Genomic DNA, 20,052 nt, shown 5'->3' with positions numbered 1-20,052 from the left:
AAAACAAGCTGCGGGCACGTTTACAACAACATCTATATCATATTCAGCGCTCAAATAAAACAACAGAAGTTTATGTGCATTTCCGTGCTCATGGTGCAGAGAATCTTTTGATCGCAGGCCTGGAGACCAGGGCAGGTTGGTCATCAGCCCAGAGATGGATGGCTGAGAGACGCTGGATCACAAAATTAAAAACTAATGTGCCCAGCGGTCTAAATGAAGCCATTTAAATATGGGAGGCCATCTCTGGACTGGAGACTCTGTGGGTGTGTGTGTGTGTGTATGTCGCTGAAGGTCAGGTGGGATGTGGATGTGGCCCAGTCTACCATCGATGGTATTCTGGGCCACGAAACCGGATTTCTTTGACTGTCTCTTTGTGTGTAGTGGAAGGAGAGGGGAAAGTGGAAGTCCTGTGTGCCTGTGCCTATTGTATGTCCGATTGGACAACAATTCTTTGAGGATGCTTTTGACTTTTTTACCTAACAAAATACTAAAACACTAAGGAATCCACAGCCCAACCCCCCACCACCCCTAAGTGAATTTTAAGCACCTGGTACTATCTTAAAAGAGACCTATTTGAATGTTTTTAATGGGTCCTCGTGTGCCCGTGCCCTTCGCAGCCCTCCCAAGAGTGCTGCGCCTTTTACCTAACCTAACCCTAACCCTAACCAGCAGGATAACACAATTAATCATACATTTTTATTTATTTATTTTTTTTTTCCTTCTCCCTCTCTCTCATTATTACTTTCCAGAACCTAATTCCTAACCACAACCACCTAGTAGAGAGTGCCTAACACCAACCATCCCTGTATCAAAATTAATTTTATTTAACCTGTACATGGCCCCTCCCCTAACCTTAACCATCCTCAGGGCTCTAACCCTAAGGTCTTTTAACCCTCACAAATATTAACCCTTATACGCCTTCTCTTAATTTTTATTTTTATTGTGTCATTTTTATAAGATCTGTTAACCCTTTCATTGGCTCTCTCCCTCTCTTTTATGGTGGTTTTAGTAGCTGAAGTTCATCCAGCTTGTTGGGCAGTGAACGCACCTTGGAGAGAAAGATACCTGGGAGCGGTGTGCGAAGTCTGCACCGGCGGAGACGCGCAAGCGCACCGGCACGTTTTCCTCTCCTCCGGTGTTTCACTGCGAGAGTAACGGTCAGTGACCTCTGACCAAAATGTCCAATAATTCCACAGGTGAGTCGAGAAATGTGGGAAAAAATCCTCTGGAGTTGTGTCTTTGATGTTAACAAGCTCTTCTCTGGTGAGAGAGCTCCAGAAACCAATGCAGAAAACTGAATTTACAAAGAAAATAAGGCAAAAAAGTGCACACCAACACACCGAGGCAGCCATCCGCAGCGCCATGGCAACATATAATTGATCATTTATAATTGATGAATATAATGATGTCCACTGGAGGAGGCTTTGACTAAAAAAATAGACATGCCGGGGCATGGCGAGGCATGTTAATGTGCGCTGGGTCAGAGTGCCCTCAGGTCACTGTGACCTGAGCATGAAAAATTGTGTGAACAATGCACAGGTGGATGCACCAGTTTCAGTAGAATACAGGAGAATTCAGCACCAGTTTCAGTAGAACACAAAAGGATTCAAACTATTTTCAGCACAAGTTTTGAGAGATAAGGATATGTGCCCCCAGCCCAGGTATTCTAGTGAATAACAATGTGATGTTGTAATCTGATATGGGCGGGGGAATGACTAGGTACTTTTTGGAATATAAAAGAAGATGTCATGTATCAGATTTTGAGATCAACTTCTGTTGTTCTTGGAGTAAAGTGGTGACCATCCAATTTAAAGAGATAATGATTAGTTTGGTTTGCAAAAATCAACAACTGGTACATCATAATAAAGCGTTAATAAGTGATTAAAAAGTGTTCACAGGAAAAACACAAATTGGCAAATGACTGACGAGCACAAGTCTTGTGGATGGCTGAAAAACAATTTGCATGGTGAAAAGAAGCCCATTTGTGACCTCAGAGCAAGACAATAATACTCTCCTGGATGTGGGCAGACATGTTGTCAAAGATCAAGATAAGAGTTGATGACCATAAACTCATAGTATTCACCACAAGATACAAACTCGTAGTAAACCTCAAAAACAGGCTGATGTTCGCAAAAATACACAAAAAGAAACTGGTTGTTCTGGATCAGAGTTCTGTGGACTGATGAAACAAAAATCAGCCTCTGTCAAAACAATGTGAAGAGGAAAGTGTGGAATAAAAAAAGGAGGGTTCATGACCCAAAGTCTCATCTGTCAAACATGGTGCTTCTGTTATGGCTCGGGCATGGACGGCTGCCAACGGAACTGGCACACTGATATTTATTGATGATGACTGCTGATGGAAGCAGGAGGATGAATACAGACATGTACATGCAGCAGTCTGTGGCTCAGATTCAGCCAAATGCATCAAACAACGTTTCATCTTTCAGCAGAACAATGATCCTGAACAGACACAACCTTGTCAGGGTCAGTCACCTGATCTCAGTCTGACTGAGCTGCCAAGGAGAGCATCACCAGGGACAATACAGAGCATCTGCTAGTGACTGTGGGTGGAGATTTCACACAGTCATTGACTGCAAAAAAATGGTTTTCCACAAAAATATTGAATAAGGTTTTGTTTGACTTCATTTGTCATCTGTCCAGTTATTCATGAACCCCTAAACTCTGGGTCCTGTATGGGCTGTATCTCCCACACAGTTTTTTTGATTGATGTAAGGCTAGGACTCGGCACTTCATCCTTGTCTCCATTTTACTTTATTTTAAATTGAACGTGCTGAAGCTCTGAATCTGAAGAACAAAAACTATCCTACTGTCCAAATATTTACTGTCTGGACTGTAACTAAAACCCCCATTGTTTGATTCCCTCTCTCAGCCTGTTTCATGCTTCTTTTTAAACTGTCAACTGTCAAATAACAGAAAAATGCCAAAAGCCATTTTTATTAGTAAATTGCAATCATGGGATCATTAGATTATTGTTACTGATTCATTACTGTGTAAGGAGTATTCAGTTGTTGCAGCTGTTGAGATAGAGCTTATTATAATTAGTGTAAAGACCTTAGTTTAAAACTAATAATTGTCTAATAAAACTAATAACTGTCAGGAAGTTTTATTCCATTCATTTTGTATGAAAAATCCAAATAAGCAAAGTGAAAACTACCTGTTAAATAAATAGATGTAGTGCAGCAGTAAGTTATTGAACCTGTGACTTAGTGAAGTACAAGTATGATAGAAAGTAAAATGGAAATACTTGTGCTATATTCAGGGTCTTTGTAAGTTGGGGTTACTAAGTCCTCACAAGGATATGAAGACTAACGTGGGTGAATTTAGGCCCAGTGTCAAACAACAAACTGACAGATTGGACAAAGTGCCGCCCTTGCTGTTCAGCTGTCTGTCAGTCCATTGGGTGGAGCTTCTGATGAAGCAGCCATTGGTTGTGTAACCCAATGATCCTGGTGTGACATCTGGCATTTGGCCTCAGCGACCACAGCAGCAGCTTCTGGAGGGAAAATCAAATCAATGCAACATTGACTCTGTCAGAGCGCGATGGAAACCTAATTAAAGGCCCTCTGGGCACAGCTGGTCATTTTATGCAGCCAAACACCAGGGCTCTCAAATCAAGCCAGTAATATGTACTATTGCTTTACTCTGGACACTGAGGGAGGGGGCATGTGGGCCTCCCTGGCAGGATAGTGTCAGCACTCAATATGCTAAAAATACATGCCTATGTCATGTCACTGTTTTTGACATACAGCTGTGCATCCAAGCTACTTTGCCTACTCAAAACACCATAAACCTGAATGTGTGTACTGTAGGAAAGAGTACATGAAATGAACGAAGAGAAGGATTATATTTAATGTTAAAGCTTGAGAAGAACCTGGACTAACACTGTGTAAAGGTTATAGTTAGTTTTTTTAGCCAGTTGCTAACATGTTCATGGTGAACCAGGTCTAATCCTTTGTGTTGAAGTATGACTGTGGGACTTTAATAACATCTAAAAAAAATCATCATTTTAAAAGTTCCAATCCAATTTGGATTTGAAATATAATAATAAGCTAAAGATGCTGAAAAGCTCAGTAAAGCTGAGGGGACATGCAGCTGATAATTTTATGCAGTTATTTTTACACCTCTTATTGTGTACAGATTAAATAACCAAGATACAGCTGGTCAGCCTGACAAATAATGAGCTTCAGAAATGTTAGAAGAACCTCTGAGGCTGAAACATGAAGCATCAAGAGTGAAGAGCTAAAAGCTGCAGTTCCTCTAATGACCACTAGAGTCTGGCTCCCACAGTGAGTCAGTCCCCACAGACTCCCATGTTAAAATGTCCAACTTTACAGCAGAAATAAACATGTTTACAGCCTGATACAAAAACTATTCTGGTCTCTAGAGCTAATTTCCTCCTTCATAACACCCGTATTGGTGAATTTTATAGAACTCACCAGTTTACATTTTATAAAGGACTAAAGTTATGGGGAATTGAGGGTGTGGCCTCTTTGAGTGAAAGGTGGGTTAGGATGCTTGCCACAAACCACATGCACTGAAGTCTTAGCTCCAAAGACATCTTTTACCATTTTTGGATTAGCTGGGAGTTAGGGGTGGAGTCAAGCACTGCCAAGATGGTGACGGTGGAGCAGCTCACTCTCAACTTCAAAAAGCACTCTACAGGAACCTGTCAGTGACATCACAGAGGCTACATCCATCTTGGACAGCACAAGGCTAGCTGTTTGCCTCTATTTCCCAGTCGTTATGCAGAGCTAGGCTAACCATCTTGACCCCATCTACTTAACACACAGACATGAGATTGATGTCAGTCTTCTTATTTCAGTCTCTCAGTGTCTTTATCAATTTTGAACTTTTGAGAAATGAATAAAAGGCCATTAAGCTCATTATTTGTTGCTCACAGTTTCTAAAATCCAGACGATTCCAAAAGTAATTACCAAATCCCATCATGACCTTCATGTAGGCATGTATTTTTCACTGTTAAGTAATTTTCACATGAAGACTTTTACTATGTCCTTGTTCATACTTTGTTGCATTGAATTTACACAGCAGGGATGCCAGGCAGTCATGCATGAATATCCCCAACCCACCAAATTAAAAGCTGTGTGCAAGAAGAAGGCAGGTTAAGTGAAACCACATTCTCCACATTAGGTGAACTGAGCCGAACTTAAATGTGAAGGCCTCCCCACTGGCTCAGTAACATCTTTATGTTGAGGGCCCCAGGAGCAGGCCCTATGTGAAAAACCAGCCATAAACAAATATCAACTCACTCTGTCAGAGAGGGTGATATTGATGGCACTGGTTGGAGTTGGCACTGCTGGCGTGGGAGAGGGGAGGGCGGTGGGGGCATTGTCCCGTCAGGAGACGATCAATGCTCACATCCTGTGAACCCTGCATGTAACACGGGAGAGCACTCTGAACACACAGGCTCCTGCCATAGCACACACAGATACACAGATAGAAACAAAGTAAGAGGGAGCACAGGGATGTGGACTGAAGTTTGGGACTGGCGCAAGAGGACCTCCAAACACCTCCATGGGGTAGCCATACAGAAACGATACATTCCTGGGATGCTTATATGAACATAATGAAGTCCATCAAGAGACAAAGAGGAACCCCATACCAGTGATATGTAAGTGATCCTGATAAATGGTTGTCATTTGGTGTCATTTACAGCTCAACAGTAGCTGTAAATGTTTTATTTTATTTGTTATTCTTAAAAGGACAGAAATGAAAAGACAGAAATGAAGTTAATGTGTTAATATCAGATTAATTTCTGACATTAACAGAAAACCAGATGACACTTTAATTTTCATGTTTATTTCTATGGCACCACACAGCTCGGTTTTATTTGTCCAGTGAATGCACAGCGGGAGGCGCTGTCACAGCAGTGACAACGTTTCGAACTCACTTTCTTCAAGGCCTTGAAAAAGACCAACTATGGTTCAAACATCAGTGACATGATGAAATCATCATCTTCTTTTGGATATAATGAGGTACAGTATAGTCTAAGTCCTGTATTTCCACCATTCACCATTATACTGCCAGAGTTACTCACTACAGCACCAAGTGTGGATTAATCCACCCCTGAAAACAGTCCCCAACTGAAAAGGCACTCAGAAAGTGCAGACCTTCACTACTTCAGAAAAAAAATCACATTCAGGGTAGATCTGCTACCCAAAACTTTAGTGAGTTCTTGCCAGGCCCAATGTCCCATCCCTCCACTAAGTTCTGTGAAAATCAGTTCAGTAATTTTTGTTTAATCTTGCTGACAAATGAACAGGCAGAAACATAACCTCTTTGTCAGAGGTAACAAATGCACTTGTTCCTCTTTGTTGAGTAACCTTTGCTAAAAGCCAGAGTGGTTGGCTGTAGAAAATTAGTGAATGTTTTTTTACATCTTCAGTAGGAATCAATTAGATTGAGGCTGACAACCACAGACTGGGTAGAGAGGTCAGAGACTATGAAAAGACACAATGTCACTGTGGGTCCTTTTATTATTCATTATTCTGTAAAGGATAAATGAGATTTTAGTTCAATTTATAACCTGTAACTTTCCCACATCAAAATGTCTATAAACAACCAGACCTCTGTTCTACATGTTGTTGAGTTGTATTCTTACATCATCACAAATTCTCAAACCAGAGAAATCTGTGATTTAATTATGGTAGCGTTCTGTTTCATTGGTCGCCTGTCAATGACGTCATAACGTCTTTGTGCATGTGTCAGTGTCAAAATTGACTATTTATCCAGTTTTAACCCACTTTTTACAGTATTCATATTAAACCTTGTTTATTTTCAGCTCTATATTTTAACCAGATGAAGATGATTTTAGATGATTTTAGTCATTGCATGTCTGGATCTGAAGTTATCAGAGAAAAAAGCTGAGCAAACATTAGCAGCACTTCAGCTTTTAGCCCCTCTGAGACATTCTGTGTCTGAAGAACACCATCAGAGAATCACAGATTTTTAAAATGAAACTGCTTTATTCAGTGTTTTTGCCAGATTTAATCACCAGGTGTGTTTGGTTTGGAGAGGAAGAGACCTCTGTGGATAATTCTTCTCTTGGCAAAAACTTATTGACCAACTGACACTGAAAGAATCCAAACTGGGAGAAGCTGGCGGCAAGGGTGAAGTCAGTAATTCCAATGATTCCACACTACATCACGACGCCACCAAACTCCATTGTTTGTTTTTGTTTAGACTGAGACACCGAGTGGCAGCAAATAACATGCTGTGCATTAAACTTGGGTTTGATTTTCTTGGGTTTTACCAGTTCTGATAAGATTGTACTCATCAGAGGGATACCTGGGATCTTGGAGCAACAAACACAAACAGTCTGACATTCAGAGAGGTTGTAAACAATCTCGCAAACTGTCTGTTGTAAACATCCACAACAGCTTAAATCCCAACTTATCTGTGTAATTATTAGTGACATTGTTTGTGTTTCTTGCCTCATTAGATTTATTCATTAGATTAGTTATGTTGCTACAACAAAACAGTCACTAAATCTCATCAGTAAGTGCAGTGTTATTATAAGCAACAGAGCTGATGGCCTGAGCTACAGACCCAAGCTGTAATAAACTGTGATAAATTTTAAAGGATAACTTACCTAGTATGTAGTCTGGCTTTCTGGGGCTCACGCGGTGCAGGCTGTCATGGATGGATTATCAAATTGTCCTACTAATCACTGGCCCAGGGGCAACATCCTCATTGTGTTATCATGGCAAAATGTGGTCCTGGAGACTCCTACTGTAGGGAGGAACTACTGCAGAGACAGTACCTTGGAAGGTGTTAATACTGTCTGTCTGTGGACAGATTTATCATCACAACCTGCAAGATACAGTCTCAATAATTTACAGGTGTGTAGTAGAGATGAAAACTAAGGGTGAGTTCAAAGATGAGTGTGTCCGACCCAAGAATAATGAGTACTCATGTAATAATGGCATAATAACTGCTGAGTTCTCATGTAATCATGTAGTTATAACAACTCAGTACTTGTGGGTACATCAACATGTTGACATACATCATGTGATCCAGTCCCAAGTTGGCCTCTCGTCAAAGTCAGTCAAAAGACAAAAAACGACCACAGAGACACAAAATGATCACAAACAGACACACAGTTATCATAAAGAGAAAAAAAACTGCACTGTGGTTGTGTTGTTATGTAGTCATTTTGTGTCTCCTCCAGTCTGGGGGCCTTAGCATACATCAAAGAGGTGAAGGGCCTTTTACCTGTGTAAGCCCAGGGGCGTATGTTCTCATAATGTTTTCATGTATGCTGTGTCCCCACAGTTTGAGGACATGTGGCAGTGAAGTGGTGAGAAGCTGACCATGGGTGACTGGAACCTGCTGGGCAGCATCCTAGAAGAGGTCCATATTCATTCCACTATCGTGGGCAAGATCTGGCTTACCATACTCTTCATCTTCCGCATGCTGATCCTTGGAGCAGCCGCTGAAGATGTATGGGATGATGAGCAGTCTGAGTTTGTTTGCAACACTGACCAGCCAGGCTGCAAGGCAGTCTGCTACGACCGTGCCTTCCCCATCTCCCTCATTCGCTTCTGGGTCTTGCAGGTCATCTTTGTGTCTGCGCCCTCACTGGTCTATATGGGCCATGCCCTCTACTGCATCCGATCGCTGGAGAAGGAACGCCACCGCAGACGGGCCCAATTGAAAGAGGAGCTTGATGAGGCTGAGTTGGCGTTGGATGAACATAAGCGCATGGAGAAGGAGCTGAGGAGGCTAGATGAGCAGAGGAAGGTGAAGAAGGCACCTCTCAGAGGCTCTCTGTTGAGAACCTACGTCATCCATATCCTTACACGCTCTGTGGTGGAGGTCTGCTTCATCCTGGGCCAGTATATACTCTATGGTATCCAACTAGAGCCACTCTACAAGTGTGAGAGGCTGCCTTGCCCCAACAGTGTAGACTGTTACATCTCCAGGCCCACAGAGAAGACAATTTTCATGGTCTTCATGTTCGCCATCGCTGGTGTGTCACTATTCCTCAACCTTCTGGAAATATCTCACCTGGGCATCAGGAAAATCAAACAGACGCTGTTCGGAGAGAGGTACACAGAAGATGACAGTTTGATTTACAAGAACAAGAAGAAGGCATCCTTACCACACCTTTGTGTAATGAGCAATTTATCACCTCACAATGGGCCTTTGACTCAGACCTTCAGAGTGATTCCAGAGGCGGACATGAAGCCTCCTCATTACAGCACTGGGCTCAAAGCTAACCAGGATGCACCAAGACACAACAGTCTGGCTTATCTGGGACACAGTCAGACCAGCTATATCTGCCCCCAACCAAGAATGCCACCCAGGTCTGACCAGAACTGTGCAATGCAAGCCCCCCAACCCCTTGACGGCCCAGAGGGCCACACAGCCGTGGTGGACCACCATCCACCCTGGGCCTCAGCTGTGTCCAATGCAGAGGAAAGTTCAACAAGTCACCTTGAGGAAATCCATGAGGGAGAACATCCTCACCCCAGCCATTTGGAAGCTCTGCTGTCCAGTAGCACCTTAAGACCCAGAGCTATCACAGACCTTAACGATGACGAGCGAAGAGAGTCAATGGGGAGTGAGGTCCTGATCCCTAACCCTAGAAAGACCAGTTTCATGATCAGGCCACCCTCTGAGAGCTTTTCCTCCATCAGCGGCTCCACAAGCCCTTCCTTACATACCTCAGAGGAGTCGGATGAATTGGGGTCCCTGCAGGGAGACATGCCCATGATGCCACCTGCTGGAGGCCGGAGGATGTCAATGGCAAGTAAAGACAAGAGACTGTCTTATGTCTGAATCATATTGCACACTAGTCCAGACCATCAGCAGACATTTTCTGTTCAGAGGCAAAGTTATGAAGCTGAGCTTTTACCTGACAGCTCCCACCTAGGTTTCATCTGCCATTGTTGTCCAGAGCATCTTTATCAATAATCTTCATCAGTTATGTAAAACATGAAACATCAGCTAGTGGATTATCAAAGAAGTCAAAACAGAACATTACCCAGAATTTTTCAATATTTTTGTAAGTTCCTGAAATGAATGAAGTATTATAACAAGGAAAATGCTAAATTATAAGACATGATCTAAGTTAAAAACTATGAAACTATTCAATATTTATTAATTTATTATAGCTGACATATGACTTTAAAGCACAAACTGAATTATTAAGAAATATATTAAAACGCACAATTAGATTCTGTTGTATATACATTTTACAGATCACAACTAATCTTCCATAAGCACAGATAGAGACACACCTGAAACCCTGCTCTTAAATTAATAAACTGTGCTCACTAATTACTAATTCATGCTCAAATTGTTGTGCAATGGAATTCACAGAAAATAGCATTAAACATAAAAAAGGTTCATTTCTTGATTCTTCATGTTAACAGAGTGACATCTACTGGCCAGAATGTAAAACAGGCAAATACACGTTTGTATATTTCAAATTAAATATCAGTACATGGAAAAGCATGACTGTAGTTTTCAATTATAAATAGATGTTTACAGTAATTACTGTTGACACAATCAACATACTCTCTACACATCAAATGTGTTAACATCGTCAAGTTCAGCTCAATATCTGTTTTAACTTAAGTGAGTCGTCAGTGTGGGCAAAGAACATGCATAATGGAAAATAATTTTTTGCAATTCAGAAACAACTTCTCAACTGTGTTGGGACTAAGATGATTTAATTTTTTCAGAAATGATCTCCTCTGAGAACAGTGTTTCACAGATGAGGCTGGGGGACACAAAAGCCCCGCTGCCAGCTTGTCAAGATGTAGATACATTCATTTCTGTCCATCACCTTATTACAGTGGATCCTCAAACCATCCAATTACTGGGAGACATAAGATCAAAGTGTTGACAAACTGGAGAAGTCTTTCTTTAACTTGGTGGATCCATCACATATACAACAAGTCGGTGTCACAGAAGCAGAAACCATGAGAATACATAATTTCTCTCTGAGGACAAATATTACTCCATGATTCAAATCACCACCATGCAGTCACATGGTACAAACATACATGTCATCAGTTATATCACACGTCTAAAATTATACACATGTTGATACGCACCTCACTGGAAAAGCTCAGCTGTACTCAACATGCACCTTGAAGGCTCAACCTCCTCTTCCAAGGAGGTTATTGTTTGTTTGATAGCAGGATTATGCAGAAACTAGTGAACCGATTTGCCCAAACCTTGGTGGAGAGAGGGGCCATGAGCCAGGGAAGAACCCACTGAATTTTGGTGCAGAGCCTGTTAAAGGGGCAGATCCAGGAATGTTTTACTTTCCTTGACATTTTCATCAGTTTCTCAGGAACTCATATTTGGATCTTGTTTTAGGAAATCAAACATATTTATGGATCTATGACATTGTACAGTTAGGTGCAGATCCAGATTATAATCTGGACCTGGACCGCTCTACTGAGTGCTTTTCTAGTTTTCTATGTTGTTCCCAGATGTGAATGTTTGCCTTTAGGTTTACAGACATGATGAATGTTAGGTGCATTGATGGAGCAATGACACTGGACAAACGATGTTTCCTTTACTCAATTCCATACAATGTGTGTTTTATGTGTCTTGTCTTCCTCAGAGTATGTTTCTGGATATCTCCTCCATCATGAAGAAGTGAAGAGACAAGGTGAACATCATGTCCATCAGAGCTGTGTTCTACGGCACAGCTGGATCACAAACAGGAGAAACTGTATCAGTGAGCCATCCATCAACATTAATCCACTGTTCAAGTCACATGGGGCCAAAACCAGTCGGCAATGATGAGACAGCCAAAGCCCAGTATGTTTTGGATTTGAAGCACCTTAGAGCGCCTCCATGTGGGCACTAACAGGAAAGGATTGTATCTTTTTAAACACTGTGGACATTATTCCATGTATTGGCTGAATTTTTAAGATTTTGCAGAGACAACACTGGATTATGGAGCATTCTCCACACATCTGTTTGCTTGTGTAACATGGACTTTATAAGTTTAAAGTACATTTTCTAAGTCAAAGACTTGATTAGAACGTGTGTGTATAGTCATTTATATACAGTAATTTCAAAAGAAATTATTATACTTTATATTATATTCAGATTAAATACTTCTTAACAAAAGAGCAACATTTTTTTCAACAGATATTTCATCAAAATCCACACACCAACACCAAACCAGAGACTTCTCATGCTTTTTGTTTTATTTCTCGACAAAAATTGCCTCGACAAAATGCTGTTTTTTTCCTTTAATTTTTCATATCAAATAAACAAAACATGACATGTTGCACAATATTTACAAAGAGAATCTAAAGAAAACAGGTAATTTGAACATTCAAAGATTTAAAAAAAGGAAATCAAAAATGCTGAATCTGCATATAACAGTCATGTTGCAGGTACTCAAAAAAGAACACATGAAAAATGGCTCACCAAAATCTACAAATACAATGAAGTAACCACTGTAAAAAGTTAGAAACAATGCCACAGAAACTTTCTAAGTGTCTATCATACAGTCCTTACCCATAAAAAGAGGTATACAGAATCATCCAGGTAGATAAGTGTTAAGAGTCTGTTCAACAGAGGTTTAAAAAAAACTAAATCACAATCACAATGTGAGAAGTGGCCCTGACAATTTCTGTAAACAGACTAGATAAAATAAGTGCTTCCTTTCATCTGCCACCATGTTCTGTAATTGCAAATTGAAGGCGTTTGATTCCAAGACGATAACATTGTTTCCCTGACAGCCACTGCCCAAACTTTAAACCATGACGCTGGGACCTGGATTAACAGTGCATTCAGAGATGTTGGAAAGTTGGAACCTCAAATATCCTACTGAGAAATCTCCCACTATTCAGTTGTCTGGAGGAGTAGGTCAGTCCCAAGTTTGTTGATATGATTAATGTGATGTCATATTGTTGTGGCAGCACAGAGACGATGTGGCTCTTATCATATTCTACAGAGGTTCAAGAGGATTTTCCTCGAATCAGCTGAAGGCAGCACCTGCTAGTTTGAACACATGCTGAGTCTCAGTGCTCACAACCCCTGTTACAAGCATAATATGATACTAACCACACACAATTTCAAAAATGCAATTAAAGGACCATACCAGTGTTTTTTTTTTTTCACTGCTGATGATGATTTCTGAATGTCATCCACACAGTTTCATGTTGATCTTTTCTTTCAGCAGAGTGAATCTACTCGCAGAGACTCACACCTTTTTTGTGTTACTGTGAACATGGTCGAGTTTTGTGTTATGGCACGGTGATGCAGTAGTAAGTGAAGATTTATCTTAAGTCAGTGGTTGGCAGTCAAACATATAATATGTGACTGTGGCCACAGCCACACATGTGAACAGTAACAAAGCAAATTCCAGTTGCATTTTTATCAATCAATTTCTTAAATGAGCCTTTGATTATCTTCTGGCAGCCATCTAATGGATTAGAAAAAAATTGGCCTGAGGCCAAACTGACTTGCCGATCTAAACATTCTGCATTGCATTGCCACACAACAATAATGTCAATAATTACCCAACTAAAGCAAGTTTGAAGTGTCCGGTTGGGTTTTAAGCACATTTTTGTACCGTACTGAAATGAAATGAATCCATCTGAACATAATTCAGAGATCTAGAGTGAGCTATAAAGACTGATTAGCAGCAATAAAAAGTGTATTGAATTTGCAGACATTGGACAAGAACAAAACATGAGTGTGATCTTTTAAATCCTATTATCACCGTTTTGAATTTAAAACTGCACTGGTGTTACATATGCTCCATGCTAACTGGTCAACTGATACTGATAGATATGGATAAAGTTACTCTTGTATGTACTGTATAGGAAAGAGGGAAAAGGCCATAATTTCAATATTAATATCAGATTTCTAATTTGTCCCTAAATTCTGCTTTTTCCCCAAACGCTTGAATTTTTCCTTTAATATTATGACGAGTGACTGTTCCTCAGAAATGTTCATCTTTGGACTAATGTTGTCCCATAACAGAGGAATATTGTGCATGTTGTAGACTGACTTGTCTGCAGAGCAACCTACTTCAGTACATTAAATTCTCTCACATCTGTGACGTGCAGCATTCCGTTAAAACAACAGTGTGTATTTGTGTATTTCATTTGCATTTTAGCATGAAGAGAAAAGGGAGGGAATGTGTTTTCTTGATAAAACCAAAATGAGGCACAGAATTTATTCATGTCTTATGTCCTGCACAAAGCACAAACAAACATCTGCAAATGGATGTTTTGATATCAGATTTCCTTCAGTCTACATTTTCTGCATTGTTTTGCACTGAACGGATTAAAATGATGTGATGCCTCATTTTGATGTTTACTCAAGTGAAGCTTCTTTCTTTTTTTTAATCTTAATTACAGAATGCAAATGATTAATTACAACATAATTCTAACTACAACACATTTTTATCTTTTAAACAGTTGGTCCTCTTTATATACTCCAAGCTGACCGAGCTGAGTATCTGGATTTTCTATATGGAGACCCACAGCAGCCAATATTAAAATAAATAAATATATAATGTAACCATCAAACTAAAATAATGCAATACATTTTTAAAGCTTATATGATTATTTTTGAAATGTTATTTGTTAGGTAATTAGGAAATCTGATTTTATTTCAAAATGTTTCTTTTTTTATTTCACACTAAGTTTTAAAAATCTGTGTGGTTATCTCACATATGTTAAATAAAATTAAATAATAAATAAATTAAATAAATTACATATGTTGCCTGATTATATACTGATATATATGATTTATGTATTTCATAACATGTAATTTATTTAATCAATATTGTCCACTTTGGGCCTCCATATTTCCATAGGGGGACATGTACTTTGTTGATTTCATGAGAGGAAGCTTTGTGAATGGTGAAACAAAAACTCACAATGTTCCTCTTCCCCTCTAAAGGCTTCATCTCAAATACAACCGGGGCCAGACTGGGCCACGTCTGTGACGCTGTTGCGACGCAGTTTCTTAAAGCTGCAGTGTACTTTGTCCCTTTACTGGATAGTTTGGCCTCTGTAACCTCTAAGGCAAGAAATTGTAGCTGCACTTGTCAGATTCCTATTTTTCTCCCAAAGTCATCAACACTTTTTAACTTATGTATATATATAAAAAAATCAACTTCATCAGCTTGTCTATTCAAATTAATTATCAGGTCTTAATCATATCTTTACAAAACAAGAAGAACAGGTAATACACAAAATTGTAAACACACTCACTCCCCTTTAAGTTAAAATATTACAACTAAAGTAAGTACATGTGTGGCTTGTAAATCAAGACTTATTTTTTCATGAAATTGTCAACAATAACAAAATACACCCATCAACAAGTCCATTCAAGGGTAGCAACCTACATTTTACATCTATGCAATTTCCTCTACACCCCCCACCCCACCCCACCACACCACCCCAAATACCAACCCCAAACATGAGCCCAAATAAATAAATTAGCAAGTTCACATTAAGAAATGAAAGTGTTAAAAATCAGCTGAGCAGTGTTCTTCAGTGTACTCTGAGCATTTAGTACATTCGAATTGGATTATCATTGGCTAACTGTGTCCTGTGAGATCAGTTCATTCTTCTTTAAAACCAGCACAGTCAAGCTGCCAGAACCCAGTGATCCACCTGCTTTTCAATATCCTGTTACATTTACAAAAATCACACAGGGAAATAGCAGCTCTGTATGTAAAGGGTCATTAACCAATTTTTTATTTTTTTTGTGAAAAATCAAGTGCAATGAAATATTGTCAGTTGCAGTTTAAAATTCTAGTTTGATCACCCTGTGCTAAAAGACTCCACCCTGACCTGCTCCACTGTGAAGCTGAAGGTGCAGTCGAGTGCTGTGCAGCGGTGGCGGCAGCATCCGCCCCTGCCACGTGCCTCGCTATCGACTTTTCAACAGCAGATGAATTTGGCATCTCTCTAAATCAATAATGAGCCAGTGTGTTTGTTTGGAGCTTTGAACTTCATGTAGCGCAGTATGAGGGATTCTGATGATTTGTACGAAGGAACTGATTGCTTTGCTTTGTGTTTGAACAAATTTACATATGATTTGTGAATTTGAAAATGAAGGTGTCTCACACCAACATACTGAACCAAATACTTTCAGTAGGGATGTTTGTCTTATCTATAATACTATGTAGCTAAATACATGATTGCCATAAGTGTAAACACTAACTTCTTACTACTTTTAAGACAATAAATAAATGGGTGACAAAGAGCACTTATGATTTGTTTAAGCTGTTGTTTAAATTACCAAACCAGCATGTTTAAAATTAAGCCCATTTAAAATGGATCATGTTTACTTTACATTACCACCATTCATTTTCCAAAGCATAGTATTGTTCTAGATTTCTGAGTGTTTTTTTACTTCCAGGCAGATATTAGTTTCCATTCATTTCACTCTATAATGATACACAACCGTCCTCCTGTAAAAAAAAAAACAAAAAACAAGCCCATAGGTCGTCAGCAGGTTAATATGACCCATAGTTAGATTTTTTTGTCATTGCAACATCTAGTGGTCGTAGTAATGATGACAGGAGCAAAGGGAAAAGTGTGGTGACGTAGTTTATAGAGCAACAAAGTCCACTTCAGGAGGAGGTTGGGGTGGATGGATGAATATGACACAGGAGAGCGGTGTTCGATTCCCATGTGAAAGTAGCAGTTTATGTTGTTTCTATGATCCATGACCATTTGTTGTTGTTATTGTAACCATGACAACAAAGATCGTCTAATGTTGAGGAAGTACTTATTTTAACCCAAATCACCATCTTTTCCTGAACCTAACCAAGCCATGATGGTTATTATAGTAACCATGGCAATAAGGTTAGTATGCCGCTCTTGCTACAGTCTGTGTGTTTATTATTGTAACCATGACAACCAATGGCACCGTAGGGGCGCTATTTCAGGAGACACTGCTGTGGGTCGTATCAGAGGGTAAAAGGTTGTTTAGGGTGGAGGACTGGTTAGAGGACTGGTTGGAAGCTTCCAAGAAAGCTTACACTACCAGTTAGTTTTAATAAAATAATTTGTTAGGAGCATCACCCAGTTTGACCACCACAACTGTAACTTGACAAACCACTGCAGCATGCTTTGGAGAATGGTTGGAGAAATGTAAACTGGCACTGGTGTTGTCCTGTGATCTATGTGTACAGGCTCGCTCATGTTCAGTGCCAGGCGTCACCTCTTGGAGGTGCTGGGCAGTGCTTCAGTTCTGTAGTGTTCTCTCTTACCACAGATATGAAAAAGGCAGAAGAGAAACGTGTAGAAACGTCCATCTGAGAACAAGAAAAAATAAACGTGAAGTTTTTCAAATGAAACTTTGCATAATGAGAATTCATTTGAGCATTTCCATCTAATGTAAAATTTTACAAATACAAACCTTTGGTAACATTTTACTTTAAAGTCCTGTCTCACTCAACAATTACTGATTACTGATTACTTGGGACCATATCATAAAAGGTGAGACTGATGTTGTACAATGTTCTAAATAATTTAAAGGATTAGTCCAACTTTTTGGGAATTGTATTACAGTGAGGTGAGAGGATGTGTGTTGAGTACAGAGATGGAGTCTGGACATGGTTAGCCTAGCCTAGCATAAAGAGTGAGAGCAGGGGGAAACAGCTAGTGACCTAGCTCTGTCACCACAGATGAAGAACAATGTGTAACAGCACCTGTAAATCTGACATGTGAACATGTTGTATCTCTTTTGTTTGACCTGCACACAAACAGACACATAATTATGTACCAAACTCATAGTAGGTGAACAAACAGTGGGAGAAGCATCTCATGCCATGTTCTCGTCATACTGTTCAGACTATGCAGACCCAACCACAAGGCTGATATTCCGGCTAACCATCTTGGAATCATACCTGAACACAAACATTCTCCCAGCTCTGCTAACATACTGTGAATACTGCATTATTGTCAAAGTGAGGTTGCTAAGTTTGAGCCCAAAACCAAAACCTGGACCAACTGTATCTGGTGCCGCATGGATGGAGAACCACAAACCATTACATTTCTATTCATATTTGGATTAAACAAACACAATACACTGTGTATATCTCTGCATTAAAGTCTACAGGCAGGTTCTTTCACCAGGCTAGCTGTTGCTGCTTCCAGCCATTATACCAACCTAAGCTAACCATGTTCAAGCTAACCAAGTCCAACTCTGAACTTCACAGACTTGAGGTTGGTATCAATCTCCTTCATCTCACTCTCAGAGAGAAAGCAAATAAAATGTCGAACTATTCCTTTAGTCAACCAGATGTGACACGAGTTGAAAATTAAAACTGATGTAGACGTCGAATATGAAACATTTACTGCAAATCAAGTGTGTGCACCGCAGTAATTATCAAGCTTGGACAGGACTGTAAAGTAAAGTGTGTGTACATGTGAACAGGGAAATTACTGAACATTCTGTGGAATTCCTGAGTTTAACCTCCCGTGATGCACGAGAGAGTGGGGGAAGTTGACAGGAAGAAGAAGTCAGGATGATAGAGAGAGAGGGAGGGAGAGAGAAAGCTGCCAGTGCTTCTGTTTAAACCAGTCCAAAAATAGCTGTTGAACAGTATTGCTGATAAGATAACGCTTGTGTCATCCTTTACAAAAAAAGAAAAAAATACTTCAAATATCAATGTATAGACAAGACGAGTATGTCAAAGACCAAACTGTTCACCACCAGACTCTAAGTACAGTCTCGTCTCTTCTGCTCCTCCGTCGTACACTTCTCAGTCATTTCCTGACAGAAATCCACTGTCACAGTGGGGCTACATGTTTCCTCAGTGGATCCATGCACCAGTGGAGACTCCGCGTTCTCCTGCCCCACATCTGACACCTCCACCCTACACTGCCTGCTGCCCCCCCCCTGACTGAGGCCCACATCAGACAGGCATGCCGCCTCGCTCTGCTGTGACACGGGCGACCTGTGCTGGGACAAGACATCGTCGGAGGAAGGCGACGGTGGAACGGACGTGAGGTCGATGCTGGCGGAGACGGGGGGCGGCTGGCTGCCCTGCACCTCCCTGCACACTTGCTGGGAGAGGAAGGAAAGGTTCTGCCACAGCTCCGACATACAAACCTTCAGATGGTTGCGCTCACTCAGCAGCTTCTCCTTCTCACACATCTGGGTTCATAAGACAAAGTTTCATCAGTTCAGCAGGGTGAAGACACTGCATACTCATCAGACAGCACTTTCTCAGGTCGAGCTAGACTGGCTACACCATACAAAACAGCATCTGTCATTTGTTCAAGAGCCACATGTGTTCAGACCACAGTGACGTCACAGTGTTGACACAGGAAAATCCTTCCTCTGACTATCAACAGCAGTGATTTGGTTCCTGAGAGGCCTTCAACTTCATGGATCCGTTAGTCAAACTGCACTGAACTGGATTATTTTACAAACAACAAGCTGCGTGAACTATGACTCTTGTTGGAACACTATAGTTTAGACTTTCTGGAGACTGTAATTGTTCCTTAATCTGAACTCTTAACAATTACAGCAAAGGATCCCTAACCTATGCAATTAGTTTCACCTTTCTCTGACAATAACCATGGTTCCTTTTATTCCAGAACCTCAACATATCTCTACCAAAGTGATGTTGATTGGACCATCAGATTCAAAACTGCCGCTGTTGATTTGTTTTTAAAGGGCTCTCCTTTAAAGAATATTTCCAGATCTACTCTCACAGTTCTGCTCATCATTTCTCTTGGGTATGATGAGATGGTCCTCTGGGAACATGATGACATTACAACAAAGTCCAGGAGCCAATGATTATAATAGATTAGCCACATTATCTAAAACAATAATTCCTAATTGTGCAGAAAATCAAAACGACCAGAATACAATAAACTGAATGAGCCTTTAAACCTTCAGCACAGTGAAGGGAACTGGATAATAACAATCAGTTACTGTTTAACAGTGAGGGTGAGGAACTGCAGTTCTTCAATATGGCCACCAGATGGTAGCACAGCACCTGAGATATATATGTGTGTGTGTGTGTGTGTGTGTGTGTGTATGTGTGTG

At 40.3% G+C, this 20,052-nt stretch overlaps 2 protein-coding genes across 2 annotated transcripts in view; one reads left to right on the top strand and one right to left on the bottom strand.

Annotated features, from left to right (window-relative positions):
- Positions 1 to 1,206: 1,206 nt before the first annotated feature.
- Positions 1,207 to 10,563, top strand: LOC139614052 (gap junction alpha-10 protein-like). The gene is made up of 2 exons (XM_071471148.1): positions 1,207 to 5,650; positions 8,314 to 10,563. Exon 2 carries the CDS (start codon positions 8,353 to 8,355, stop codon positions 9,820 to 9,822), a length of 1,470 nt encoding a protein of 489 aa, XP_071327249.1. The 5' UTR covers positions 1,207 to 5,650; positions 8,314 to 8,352; the 3' UTR covers positions 9,823 to 10,563.
- A 1,685-nt stretch (positions 10,564 to 12,248) lies between these two features.
- Positions 12,249 to 20,052, bottom strand: part of LOC139614050 (transcription regulator protein BACH2-like) — a 50,383-nt gene continuing 42,579 nt past the window's right edge. The window contains exon 5 of the mRNA XM_071471146.1: positions 12,249 to 19,152. Coding sequence (XP_071327247.1) covers positions 18,715 to 19,152 — 438 coding nt within the window. The 3' untranslated portion in view covers positions 12,249 to 18,714. The remainder of the gene's footprint in view (positions 19,153 to 20,052) is intronic.

Source organism: Trachinotus anak, unplaced genomic scaffold, assembly GCF_046630095.1.
Source record: "Trachinotus anak isolate AG129_WGS33_773 ecotype Australia unplaced genomic scaffold, CSIRO_AGI_Tana_v1 ptg000033l, whole genome shotgun sequence".
NCBI classification, from domain to species: Eukaryota; Metazoa; Chordata; class Actinopteri; order Carangiformes; family Carangidae; genus Trachinotus; species Trachinotus anak.
Note: the sequence above shows the minus strand (reverse complement) of the source record. Positions and strands in the feature narration are given on the sequence as shown.

What these genes read in the sequence shown, in the direction of transcription:
- LOC139614052 (XM_071471148.1), top strand. Translation starts at nt 8,353, where the DNA reads ATGGGTGACTGGAACCTGCTGGGCAGCATCCTAGAAGAGGTCCATATT.